At 40.7% G+C, this 14,666-nt stretch overlaps 1 protein-coding gene across 2 annotated transcripts in view; it reads right to left on the reverse strand.

The window, feature by feature from the left end:
• Positions 1–265: 265 nt before the first annotated feature.
• The window catches only part of CREB1 (cAMP responsive element binding protein 1), a 52,368-nt gene continuing 37,967 nt past the window's right edge, over positions 266–14,666 (reverse strand). The window contains exons 5-9 of one of the 2 annotated variants that reach the window (XR_007495873.1): positions 9,864–10,006; positions 8,456–8,638; positions 5,598–5,748; positions 2,558–3,139; positions 266–1,280 (exon numbers count right to left, since the gene is read on the reverse strand). Coding sequence is in view for 1 of the 2 variants with exons in the window: in XM_049773285.1 (XP_049629242.1) it covers positions 2,995–3,139; positions 5,598–5,748; positions 8,456–8,638; positions 9,864–10,006 (622 nt within the window). In the remaining variant the exon portion in view is untranslated. Of the gene's footprint in view, positions 1,281–2,425; positions 3,140–5,597; positions 5,749–8,455; positions 8,639–9,863; positions 10,007–14,666 lie in introns of those variants that run through there. The other variant, XM_049773285.1, reaches the window with a different exon arrangement.

The following is a 14,666-nucleotide window of genomic DNA, read 5'->3' on the forward strand; positions in this document are numbered from 1 at the left end:
TCCAGAAAAGAGCAACAGAATACACAGCAATGTAAAATTTCATTTGACCTCAATATACTCTAATACTCGGCATTCCTGATGAGCTCTCGGAGCTGCGGGCTATACACTGTATGTATGTATATATATATATATATGTACAGATGAGACAAAGGCTACTCCCGCCCACCCACAAGTATCTACATGAACAGAGCACCTTTGACAACCTTACTGAAGTTGCCAATATGGTACTTGAAATTTAAAAGAATGAAAAAATCATATCCCACATATATTTTTTGGAATAATGCGAACACATTGACTCTAGCCCTTTCTAAATCACTTTTGAACACTATCAAAGTTTAAAAACTCATAATAGTAATATATCAAAAATAAACCCCTCCCACTTCATTCTTTTTTATTAGTTAATCTGTCCTATAGATAAAAGTACCACATGGCCCTATATTTGCAAAGTGAGCAAAGCCAAAAATGCTATTTTTTTCTAGGCAAATCAGTAGCATATGTACAGATTCCTATGACGACATTTTTCATTTCCTTTGGCCAATAGAGAAAAACATTTTTACAGGTAACATGGCCACATGGTCTTGGCTACAAGATTTTTTTTATTATGTTATTTTCTTAATAAAGATTCGCAAAATTGCATGCGTAAAAACAAACACCTTTTCCCAATTCTCATAAAAAATTCTGCATAAAAGATGCTTAATTTCTATCTGTATAAACCAAAATCTTCAAGTCTTCTGGTCTAAAGCAGATTTAGCCACAGAATACATTTCTTATCTCACCACTAAGTAACTGACTTCAAACCAGTGAAATCATCCTCACAATAACCTTCCGTAACTTAGAGAACATATCTAAGTTCTTTAAAACTTACAAACCCAACAGGATTGCCTTGAGACTTATGAACAAAGAGGACCACTGATTTCCTAATTGAATATAATTTCTGAACTTGAAATGTTGAAGTTTAGACACAGAATTTACTAAATATCAGGTGATTTTCACTTATAAAAGCTGACAACATTCAAAATGTTCAACAGTGACATTTTGACTTATTGAAAAGATTTGTGATTCTGCATGGTTTCTATAAAACCAGTTTTGAAAAATGATGTATCTATATAGACTGGTATACAAATAATTTTTACGCTCTATAACTTTCCTTATTAGCTCAGCAGGATAAACATCAAACTTTACAGTCGTTTGAAAGCCTTCTTGAGACTGGTGAATTGTCCAAATATAAGACTACATCACTCAATTCTTAGAATGAAGCTCCTTCATAAACTCTGTTCATCCTTGAAAAAAGACAATGGTTTGTTACAAACAAAAATACAGCATTTACAAACATTCATTAAACATCTTCATAACAGACCCAAAATTAACACCCATATCTGCATACTTTGTTTACACATTAACAACTTTTAATAGTAACCCAAGACTAAAATATAAAAATTATTTATTCTTCTAGACTCATTAAAGGAATATCCTCCTATGAGAAGTTATAACTTACATTATATCAGTCTCCATTTTTTTTAAATTCTCCTTTGTCTTATTTTTTTAAAGGTAACTTTAAAATTTATGAGGCTTATGAACAAAAGGAGCAATAAGAATAGGAGAAAGTAATATGGAAACAATGTATGGTACATATGGTACATAAAACAGATTGTTATATTAAAACAAGAAGCTCCTTTAAATGGTGAAGGCTATATATATATATATATATATATATATATATATATATATATACATACACACACATATATATGTATATATAGTAACTGCAACGCAAAAGCAGAACTATCCTTTTTAGAATAAAGCAGATAAAAATGTTTTTGTAAGAATGACAACCTGCAACCATTCAACTATGTCTAAAGAAAATTTCCTTGTCCTTACAGCCTCATTCATTAAAAAAAAAAACTACTATAAAAAGTACATTAATATGGGAAAAGTTAAACCAGTATTTTTCTAGAACACAGTATTTTATAAACAAAAAATCACATTGCTATATTTAACACCTTGAAGACTTTCCTGTTGGTGATGTAATATAAGTGCAGGCAGAGTTGGGGAGGGGAAACACCAGACTATATTTCTAAGTAATGAGTGACAAAAATAAATGTTTTTGAAGGTGATGACAAAGACATTTATTTAAAAAAAAAACACCCTATTATAAAAATCTAGGGGTTGGTTTACTAGTTTGCATCTTTTTTTTTTAACTAAGAATTTAGTACTGACTAAAACAAGCTTTATACTTTTATTGATTTCCATTTAATTAAAAAATTCAAATACCATGCTTTCCATTCAGTCTGTTACTTCTTTTAATGTATTCATAGAAGCAACAATTGCTTTGTGGAAGAGTTGTGTGGGGACACTGTGTTGTTAAGAATCCGAGACAACTTTTCAGGAGGGAAGAGAATAAACATGATTAAAGAAATTATGAATTCATCCTAAACTTCACCACCGAACTACTCTTTTCTAAAGGGTCTGTATCGAGCATTACTCCGTAATTCAAAATGAACATGTGAACACAAGTCAACTTGGCAACAATCAAGACTCTTCATCGCACCTTACTTACTTGCAGTGTGCGGCACACACATGACTGCAGCTCGAGGCTGGGGCAATTCTGTCCCTAAGGCAATCAAGGAGCTCAGCACAACCCTTGACTCACTTTAAAAAATAAAAAAAAGGGGTTCCTTTTCTTGTGTCTCCCAGCGATTTCTGGGTAAACAAAATAATCGCTTCTGGGGGAGGTGGGGGGGCAGGCAAGCAGAAGTCTCTCTTCATGATTCCTGGCGTTGGAGATTTCTTGAGGGGAGAAGAGGCCGGTTCTGTAACATTCACAGTTTAATGCAAAAGCACAAATGAATGAAATTCTGTAGTAGCTTCCAGGCAGTTTTGCGCATAGAAAAAAAGAAATGTTTTAGAAAATAAGATGTCTATTTTGTCTTTCTGTTTGTGGCCAAGCCGGTCCTTTTTTCCACCAAAGCAGGTGAAGTGAATTGAAATTCCAAATTAATCTGATTTGTGGCAGTAAAGGTCCTTAAGTGCTTTGAGCTCCTCGATCAGTGTCTTGTTTTGGTTTTCCAGCACTGCCACTCTGTTTTCTAAACATTTCACATACTCTTTCTTCTTTCTTCGGCATTCTCTGGCTGCTTCTCTACAAGTTAAAAACAGGCATTAAAAAAAAAAACAACAACACATGAGGGCACAATATAGCTTCTTTTAGAGAATTTGCTCAAAGTAACGAGCAGTTGAGTCTATTAAAGATCAGGCAAAAAAATATTTCTTGGGGATGCCCACACCTGGTGCTCAGGGGTTAATCCTGGCTCTGTGTGCAGAAATCGCTCCTGGCAGGCTCGGGGGACCATATGGGATGCAAGGAATCGAACCTAAGTCTGTCCTGGATCAGCTGCTGTTCAAGGCAAATGCCCTACGCTGTGCTATCTCCTCAGATTAGACATTTGATTTTTTTGTTTGTTTGTTTGTTTGCTTTTTTTGGACCATAACTGGTAAGTGTTTAGGGGTTACTCTTGGTTCTGCACTCAGAGGTCATTCCTAGTGGTGCTTGGGGGGGAAAAATCACATGGAATGCCAAGGGATGGAACCTGGGTCAACCTCATGCAAGGCAAACACACTCCTGACTGTGTTAGTGCCCTGGCCCCAGATTAGATAATTGAGAAAATACAGAGTGACTTGGAAATAGCCTACACAAAACTTTAAATTTTTACATAGCAAAATATTAATTAAAAAAATAAGCTATGAGGGGGCCGGAGAGATAGTACAGCGGTAAGATGTTTGCCATGCAAGCGGCTGACCCAGGACCAATGGTGGTTCGTATCCCAGCATCACATATCATCCCCCGAGCCTGCCAGGAGAGATTTCTGAGCAGAGAGGCAGGAGTAACCCACGAGCAACGACGGGTATGGCCCAATCAAAAGAGCAGAATGGTCACTAAAAAGTTCACAAATGTGCTGGAGAGATAGCATGGAGGTAGGGCATTAGCCTTGCATGCAGAAGGATGGTGGTTCGAATTCTGGCATCCCATATGGTCCCGAGTCCCCCGAGGAGCGATTTCTGAGCATAGAGCCAGGAGTAATCCCTGAGCGCTGCCGGGTATGACCCAAAACCAAAAAAAGAAAAAAAGAAAAAAGGAAAGTTAAGTTCAGGGGCCAGAGAGATAGCATGGAGGTAAGGCATTTGCCTTGCATGCAGAAGGCCGTTGGTTCAAATCCAGGCATCCAATATGATCCTCGAGCCTGCCAGGAGCGATTTCTGAGCGTAGAACTAGGAGTAACCCTTGAGCAAAGCTGGGTGTAACCCAAAAACAAAACAAACAAACAAACAAAACAAAACAAAAAAGTTCACAAATGCATTATTTTCAGAACCACCTGTTGCTAAATCTTGAATATCCAACAAAGTAACAACGAAGAGAGGTGCTTATGTCACATAAGAAAGTGAACTTGAAATCACTGAAGATCTAAATCTAGTAAACTTTTAGAAGGGCCTGGGAGAAACACAGGCTAGGGGCAGGTACCCTAGTAGCATGAGTGAAATGAAACCAGACTGGGCACTTGCAAGCATTCCAATTTGATATGTGGCATTCCCAGAATTGAAGATTGTTTTAAGATTATAGTAGTAACAAGTTACTACTAGACTGACTCTAGTTTCAAAAATAACTTTGCTCACATCATTTTGAGTATAGACAATATTCATTAAAGCATAATTATAAAACTTAAATAATTTGCTTTATAATCTAATAAATAAAACATCACACTTAATTTCAGTATGTTCACGGCGATACGTAACTTTTAAATTACCTAGCTAGCCATAGTGAAAATATAACAATGCCACAGAGTGAAGTCATAAAAAAGAAAACTCCTGGGGCCGGGAAGGTGGCGCTAGAGGTAAGGTGTCTGCCTTGCAAGCGCTAGCGTAGGACAGACTGCGGTTCGATCCCCCCGGTGTCCCATATGGTCCCCCCAAGCCAGGGGTGATTTCTGAGCGCATAGCCAGGAGTAACCCCTGAGCGTCAAATGGGTGTGGCCCAAAAACTAAAAAACAAAAACAAACAAACAAACAAAAAAAAAAAAAAAAAAAAAACCCAAAAAAGAAAACTCCTCTATGATGAGAGCAAGCCATGATCCCCTTAGTCATCTCCTAAATAAAAAGGTTTGGGAACAAAATGATAGTGGGCACCTGCCTCATCTTGGGCACCCCACATGGTCCCCTGAGCACTGCCAGGAGTGATTCCTGTGAGCAGAGCCAGGAGTAACCCCTGAGCATCATTGTGTGGGAGACCCATCTTCCCAACAGAAAGAAGCTTTAATGAGGGCTATCTTTTTTTGTTTTTTGGGTCATATCCAGCAGTACTCGGGTTACTCCTGGCAGGCTCAGGGAACCCTATGGGATGCTGGGATTGGAACCACTGACCTATATGAAGGTAAACAAATGCCTTACCTCCATGCTATCTCTCCGGCCCCAAGAGGCTATCAATTTTAGCAGAAAAAATAAAGACCCTTAATGCAAAGAAGCAATTTTTAGGAGACTGTAAAAGTTCCATGTCTTGACTACAAAGTAGTGCTTGGCCCATTAACACGGCCGCCTAGTTCCAGTACCTGTTCTTCATCAGGCGAACCTCCCTCTTTCGAGCTGCCTCCTCGGCAGGCTGTGTTGGAAGTGCTGGGGACGACGCCATCACCACCCCAGGGGCGATGGTGCTGGTGGGCGCTGTTCGGATCTGATACGTCTGGACATCCCCGGAAGCGGCTGGAGAGAGGAACAGTGAGCATGGGTCAAACAGGGACACCAAGACATATTCGTCTCCACAAAACCAATAGTGCACTCTGGACTGAAGGCCCAGAGAAAGCTAGAGGACAGTGAGGGAATGGGCACTTTCTTTGGGTCATTATTGAAAAGTCACTTCAACAGGCTCAGTGGTGTTGGGCCTCTCACCACTACACTCCTTCCTGGAACAGGCCTATTCTGTGCCCAACATGGTCAGCAACCTGGCATCTAAAAGGAAAGGAGCAGACAGCTGGATCTTCCTAGATCAGTCATCCTCAGTGTCTTCCTGGGATATTGAGAATGCAAGGGAAAAAAAAAATTTCAAGTAGACTCTTGCCATGACATAAAAACAACCATGATATTTTCATATAATAGCAAAAATGGAAGAGAAAATCAAGTGAACTACTGTAAATTTCTCATTGAAACAAAACTGCAATAGATCTAAAATCTAATTGTTGATGCCAATTATAGTACTCAAACACTGGCTAACAAACTTTTTGATTTCTCTAACCTCTAAATGATCCATCACTTGGAAAAAGAAACAATCACTGTGTGTCAAATCACTGTTAATAATATGACTTCCTAGCCGGATCGGTGGCATGGAGCGGTAAGGTGTCTGCCTTGCTGGTGCTAGCTTAGGATGTACCTTGGTTCAATTCCCCCGAGTCCCATATGGTCCCCCAAGCCAGGAGCGATTTCTGAGCGCATAGTCAGGAGTAACACCCTGAGTGTCACTGGGTGTGCCACCACCCAAAATATGACCTCCTTAAAATATGGAACCTAACAGTCTGAGATCATTTGAAAACTTTATAAAATCATTCATATTTTGTTATATTTAGTACTCATTGCAATGTGTTGCTTAAAAGAAAAAGATTTATATACTAAACGTGTTAGCATCTTCAAACTAACGTCCAGAATTCAAATTCACACACATTCTGCTTCAGTTTTTTTTTTTTTTGGACCATACCTGGAAGCACTTAGGGGTTACTCCTGGCTCTTCGTTCAAAAATCACTCCTGGCAGGCTTGGGGAACCATATGGGACAATAAGGAGTATCGGGAATCAAATCTGGGTTTACTGTGTGCAAGGCAAATGCCTTACCCGTTGTGCTTTTGCTTTGGTCCCTGCTTCACAATATTTTTAAATTATTTTTATTGTGACCAATGTGAATTAGGGCCATTCTCACCACCAGTGTTGTCCTCCCTCTACCCGTTACCAACATGCATCCTGTACCTTCCCCCTGTGGCCCCTTTTGTGTATACCTGCTTAACAATTTTTTAGTTCATACATGTAAAGTGAAAGCGTTTTTTTTTCTCTCAATAAGCAAAATATTACCTTTCTCAATAGTATTTAACAAAATGGTTTTTGTAAATACATTCGGTCCCTGTAAATAAGTTAGGATGTTAGTTGATATTTTACAATTCTTAAGTTATTATCCACACAGTGAGGGGCACAACTGTTCAACAGTCATTACACCAAGGGAAAACATGTTACTACTAATGAAAATATTTTTAGAAACACATTTTTATTTTTCTCAGTAAGAAAATTTTCAATCTAACTTAAACCATATCTTTAAAATAATTCACAGAAAAAGCCAACTCTCATCTACAAATATTCCAAAAAAAAAAAAGGAAAGTCAAACAAAAATTAGAAATTCACACAAAAGGACTGGAGAGATAGCATGGAGATAAGGCATTTGCCTTTCATGCAAAAGGTCATTGGTTCGAATCCCAGCATCCCATATGGTCCCCTGAGCCTGCCAGGAGCGATTTCTGAGTATGGAGCCAGGAGTAACCCCTGAGCACTGCCGGGTGTGACCCCCCACCCCGAAACAAAAAAACAAAAAGGAAGTTCAAACAAAACTAACCATGGTTTAACTACTACCCTTTTGCTGCAGACCAGCACACTTGTATTCTGGTAGAACTTTTTTCCAGATTATGATGCTTTCATTTGAAATAAAAAGTGAGTCTTAAAAAAAAGAGGGGGTTTTAAAAAACAGAATTTTCATGTGAAAAATATTATATATATTTAATAATATACATTTCACATATATAATAATTATATAAAAATCATGTGAAAATAAAATTTATTTTTAATCATAAAGAGAAGCAGAATTCTACCTCCCAAAATTCTTATCAGTGATTTAATTCAAATCCTCTTTAACTTACGAAAATACAAAGGTCATTCAGAGTTGGGACCTTCTAGCAAGTTTCACAACCAATTGAGGTGGCAACCTCGAGTCTGATTCCGGTCTTCTCTCTGACTTATCTTGTTCCTCCCCTCTAAGTGCTTAAGGTTCTCAAAGGTAAGAATTACTTTTTTTTTTTTGGGGGGGGGGGCTGACACACTCCTGGGTGTGCGTTCAGAAATCGCCCCCTTGCAGGCTCGGGGGACCATACTGGATGCCAGGAATCGGATCTTGGTCCATCCTGAGTTGACCACCTGTAAGGTACCGCTGTGCTATAGCTTCGGCCCCAAGTGATTACATTTTTAAAACTGAAAACAATTGTTTTTATGCCATGACATCCTGGTACAACTGGAATAATGGACGATTTCATGGGAAATCGTATCTAAAACGAGGAGCAATGAACTGTATTTTAACAGTGACTTGTAGTGACACACTCTCAGTTCTTATACAATTTTAATCTCTCAAAGAATCTACCACATGGGTGAAACCCCACTTCCCTTACCTTGAACGACAACTTGATTGCTGGGTACCAGGATCTGCTGCCCGTCCGTGGTCTGTGCATACTGAAGGATCGTGGTACCTGGCTGGGTGGCAGCGGCATTGGTCATGGTCAGCGTCTGCAGGCCTTGTACCCCGTCCGTGCCATTGTTGGCCAGCTGGATTGCCCCTCCTTGGGTAATGGCGACTAAAACCCAATAGATTTTACTGTTATGAGTATAATTAATATCACATAAAACTATAAAAGGTAATGCTTAATTCAATACCAATATATACCACTATACACTACTAAAATGCCACTATACAAATGTACTAGATGAACATTAAAATTTGCATAAAATTTGTTTAAAATAGGCAAATGAGAAAAATATTAAATTCCTTTGTTATTTGTTTCTAACAAGATACCACTTTGCAACCCTTATTTTCTTTACTCTAGCATTAACTACATAATACTGATGATGTTGCCATGTTAGAAAATAAATTTTGTTTTGTTTTTGTTTTTGTTTTTGTTTTTTTGGGTCACACCTGGCAGTGCTCAGGGGTTACTCCTGGCTGTCTGCTCAGAAATAGCTCCTGGCAGGCACGGGGGAACCATAAGGGACACTGGGATTCAAACCAACCACCTTTGTTCCTGGATCGGCTGCTTGCAAGGCAAACGCCTGTGCTATCTCTCCGGGCCCTTGTTTTGGTTTTTATTTGGGCCACACCCGGCGATGCTCAGGGGTTACCCCTGGCAGGCACGGGGGACCATATAGGACACTGGGATTCGAACCAACCACCTTTGGTCCTGGATCGGCTGCTTGCAAGGCAAACGCCGCTGTGCTATCTCTCTGGGCCCTAGAAAACAAATTTGAGAGTAAGAAATGTGATACAAGAAAAGTGAAAAGGGAAATGGAACTAAATTTCACTGTATTGAGGGGATGATCCTTTCTTCTGGCTATGAACCAGTGATACAGATCTGGAGGAAAATAAGAAAGAAACTAGCTAGTTGGGATTCTCTTCAAATGCAAATTAAAGCCACAGAAACTAGAAACTGATATACTTTTACAGCATTTCTGATACTGATTAGATCCAAAGGGCATATAAGGATGCAGAAGGGAAATCTCATAATTAATGAAGGGATACTATATAACCAGAGTACTGAATTTAATGAATAAATCAAAATAAAGAGATGAAAACAGATGGAGTAGAGTGACAAAAGTACTACTCACAAAAATGCCTTTGATGCAACAAAAGCATAATTCAAAAGTACTTTATAACAATCTATACTCACAAACTCGATCAATCTTAACTAAAACCTCGAAAGGAAGATTATCCACTACAGACATGAGTGGGCTGAACTACAAAAGAAACTTCTGGAAGAACTAAGGAAAACTGGGACCCAGGTCTTTTCTTTGGTTTCTGTCACTCACTATACTGTCCGCTGCTCGTCTGGTAGATGGGCGTTGGCACCGTCACTGTGGTGATGGCAGGGGCTGACGCCTCCTCTTCCGACTTCTCTTCCTCAATCCGCGGAACCCCGGGTGCATCAGAAGAGAGATCATTCAAAATTTTTCTGGAAAAATAAAGAGCCTGTTAGTGGAAAGTGACATTCAGTGGTCACATACAATTTGGGGGAAAATACAGGAAGTCAACGGAGCTGCTAGTTCTTAACGCAGAAGTTCAAAATTTAAGAATTAGAGAAAAAAACTTCACACACAATTAAAAATGGATTAGGATTTCAATAAAAATGAAGTCGAATAGAAACATGTCCCATGTTCTTGAACCCATTATGAAGAATGGATGTCCATTCTGGGGAAGCCAGGCCCCTCTAGGACACATGTAGCTCTCCCCTTTCCCCCATAATTGTAATAAAATTTCTTTGAATAAAAAAATTTCACTTCACCAACAACAAATCAACTATAAAAAACAAAACAAGGGGCCGGGCGGTGGCGCTGGAGGTAAGGTGCCTGCCTTGCCTGCGCTAGCCTAGGACGGACCGCGGTTTGATCCCCCGGCGTCCCATATGGTCCCCCAAGAAGCCAGGAGCAACTTCTGAGCGCATAGCCAGGAGTAACCCCTGAGCGTCACAGGGTGTGGCCCAAAAACCAAAAAACAAACAAACAAACAAAAACAAAACAAGATTTAACTACCCCAAAATCCTTTAGAATAAGAAAAGGAAAGCCAAAACAGGATGAATAATGCTGCGGAGAACTTTCAGATCTCCTAGGTAAAGGGATAGATCTCTCTAACATAAATTAAAAACTGAGGGGACAGCAACGAGAGATCCCCCTGCAGGGCTTTGGATCCCCAAGACAGTGTAGTGTGATCTTCTGAGTACCACCAAGGTATGGTCCCCAAATCAACAAAATACTTTTTTTTTTAATTTGAGGGTGAAAACGAACACCGCAAATCCAACTTTCAACTTCTCAACTCAGAATCTTTTTTAAACAGTTAAAATTTAGAGTAAATACTACTACTTACAGAACATAGACTTGCAAGAATCACCTGGCACAACTCTTATTAAAGAATATAAACATACCTACAGAATTGGTTTCTGGGCCACACCAAGGAGTGCTCAGGTGTTACTCCTGGCAGTGCTCTCGGGACCATATGGGATGCTGGGAATCGAAGCTGGGCCAGACGTATGGAATGCAAACGCCTACTCGCTGTGCTATTTGATTTTAAGTACTGCATTTTCTGGCGTATAAAATGACTTTTGAAACAAACAAACAAACAAACAAAAAAGTAAACTGAAAATCGGGGGTCGTCCTATACGTCAAGTATATCCCGAAAAACATTTCGATAAGCCGCTAAACGAAAATTGTCTGGATATTGCCACAAGACAAATTTTTCAACTCGATCCTGCACCAATCACTGCAAGGCTGCTCGGACTGCCTCTCTAACTCCGATCCTGCACCAATCACTGCAAGGCTGCTCGGACTGCCTCTCTAACTCAGTCAATCCAAGCAGGCTTTTTATGTATGCAAAGTAGACAATGTTCTGGACCCGAATCTACATAGTAAAAAGCCTGCTCAGATTGGCCAGAGTCAGAGAGAAAGTCTATTACAGTATAACCTTTGAGCCTTTGCTTGTTGTGATTGGCTCACTGTGGTACATACAGTTGCAATACAGGAACATTCTGTCTTATACAGCGAAAATAGGCCTAAATCTATGTTTTAACTGCAAAATGAGGGGGTTGTCTTATATGCTGGAAAATACGGTAAAAACAGGTTTTATCAGGAGTTGCTGAGGAAGGTGAGGTGGGAAGCTCAAGGGAGAGTCTAGGCTTCTCCAAAGGTGGTGGAGCAGGAAAGCCTGGAACTAAATACACATATCCCCGAAGGGGGAATACAGCACTCAGGATCGGGGGCCCAAAGCCTGGAACTAAATACACATATCCCTGAAGGGGGAATGCAGCACTTGGGATTGGGCCCAGGGACCACACAACCCTGAAAGTCTCAGAATGTGCCCTTCCATTGTGCTTGCAGAAACACTGACACAAGATCGCTCCTCTCCTTTCTCCTTTCTCTCCCAATAAAACCAAAGCCCCAGAACTCTGACTGTTGCTCACTTTTCTTATTCCCCTGTAGTTGGTCCCAAGCTAGTTTCCAGCATCACTTTTTATGGAAAAATCTGCATATCTACTCATTTACACACAAACACACATGCTATAAAACATGAAGCCTTGGGCCGGAGAGACAGCATGGAGGTAAGGCGTTTGAAGGACGGTGGTTCGAATCCTGGCATCCCATATGGTCCCCCACGCCTGCCAGGAGCGATTTCTGAGCGTAGAGCCAGGAGGAACCCCTGAACGCTGCTGGGTGTGAGCCAATAACCAAAAATAAATAAATAAATAAATAAAAATAACAAAACCAAACATGAAGCGTAAAGAGACAATCTGGTGGAGCTGAAAAAAGAAAGATGGGTGCCAATTTCCATTTTATGTTAACTATTTCTGTTTGTTATGTAAGTATGACCCATAGATGGATGGGTACATGTTTCTATATAGGTATATCTTAGAAACTAAATGTCTACATGGCTGAATAAAGATGTATATTTAAAAAATGTTTACATGGCATAAAAATATATGATCAGGATAGGAATAAAAAGTCTAGAACAGAACACAAAACAGATGATTAAACTTCCCTCATATTTCAAGACATTGACATAGGGAACAGAGGGTAAAGGCTAAAGCCTAGAATTTCAAACAAATCAGCCTGCATGAGTAACTTAAGAGTCTATCCAAAGAATGTCATTCGATATGAGGGAGAACTTACAACTATCAGTAGTGTTCAGGGGCCCACATGCAACGCCAGGAACCAAATCAGGGCTTGCAGTATTTGCAACCAGATGCTGATTTACATTTGGATTGCTACCCACATCCTCAGGCTTCTTAGCCTTAGAGCAATGTCTTCAGACTAAGGCCATAACCCCAATGGGGCCATGACAAGTGTGCTGCAACCAAAATAAAAAGTAAATAACAGTTGCACGGGCAGGAGATGGCCAAAAGGCCTCATGCACATGCCCTGCACATGGGACCTCAGATTCAGTTCCCAGCACCACCCGAAGCCCCGTGACTATCAGGAGCAACCCCCTAGAATTTGAGTAACCCCAGAGAACAGGGGGGTTGGGTGGACAACAGCAGCGTAGCTTTGCCCGTTAAGAGTGTCTGCTTCCTAGTCAGCATGGCTCCAGGCACCTACTCTTGGACAACACACCCATGTAGCTAGATACACGAGTGTGCACAAACTACAAAGAACCCAGGAGAGGTGCCATTATGTGATGTTTTAAAACTTTTCAGGAAAGGGAGATGGGTGAAAGGACCAGTGTAAGTAAGATGTTTGCATCCGGGGCTGGGCGGTGGCGCTAGAGGTAAGGTGCCTGCCTTGCCTGCGCTAGCCTTGGACTGGTTCCATCCTCCGGCGTCCCATATGGTCCCCCAAGCCAGGAGCAACTTCTGAGCGTTACCGGGTGTGGCCCCAAAACAAAACAAACAAAACAAAACAAAACAAGATGTTTGCATCCTAATGGGCCCAATTGTAGCCGACTAGATGGTCCTGCAAGCACTGGCAGGAGCAACCTCCCAAGCACCAAACTGGGGGCAGCTTGTGAGCACTACTGAGTGTGTAACCCAAACCCTATTGAAATAAACATAGGCTCTCACAAAATGATCTGTACATAAACAGACCTCCCCATTTATAAAGGCAGTAACATTCCTTCTGTTGATATGCTTATTTTTGAGCCATGGTCGGCTGTGCTCAGGGATTTCTACTGATAGAGCTTGGGAGACCATATAGAAGTCAGGAGATCAGACCAGGCTGGCTGTGTAGCAGGCAAGTACCATCCCTGCTGTACCATATCTCCAGCTATTCACCTTATTTCCCCCATTTGTGTGTGTGTGTGTGTGTGTGTGTGTGTGTCAGTGTTTGAGGGCTGAATCCACACCTCATTCATCTGAACACTGAGTTGATTCCCTGTGCCCCTCTTAGCTTTTTTTTTCTTTCAGTTTCTCAAGCAATGCTGCTTCAGATCATCCTGGTTGTTCTTGTGGAGATCAACAGTCCACATTCTCTTAAAGAAAACCCCAAATGTGTTTTTCAAGATGCAGAATTCCCTCCATGTTGCACTAATGTAGCCTTGCAACAGCTTTGTGTTTCATATGCTATATTTTGCCAACAACACGATCTTTTTCAAATTAACTCTGAATCCCAACTCCTATACTTGAGCAATTAATTAGTTTAAATGTGTCTATTTTATTTTATTTTATTTTATTTTATTTATTTATTTATTTTTTTTTTTGGTTTTTGGGCCACACCCTGTGACGCTCAGGGGTTACTCCTGGCTATGCGCTCAGAAGTTGCTCCTGGCTTCTTGGGGGACCATATGGGACGCCGGGGGATCGAACCGCGGTCCGTCCTAGGCTAGCGAAGGCAAGGCAGGCACCTTACCTCCAGCGCCACCGCCCGGCCCCTTATTTTATTTTTTGAGGACACACCCAGCGGGGTTCAGAAATTGCTCCTTGCAGCCTTGGAGGACCATATGGGATGCCAGGAATCGAACCCAGGTCGGCCGTGTGCAGGGCCGCTGTGCTATTGCTCTGGCCCCAAATGTGTCTATTTTAAACGCAGGATTTGAATCATTATCAGTTCCTATTTGTTTTTAATATCCCTCCTTAGCTAATACAATATTTCAAAGTATTTACCTCCCATTTACCAAACCCCCCTCTTCCCTAA

This window comes from Suncus etruscus, chromosome 5 (assembly GCF_024139225.1).
Source record: "Suncus etruscus isolate mSunEtr1 chromosome 5, mSunEtr1.pri.cur, whole genome shotgun sequence".
In the NCBI taxonomy this organism is placed as follows: domain Eukaryota; kingdom Metazoa; phylum Chordata; class Mammalia; order Eulipotyphla; family Soricidae; genus Suncus; species Suncus etruscus.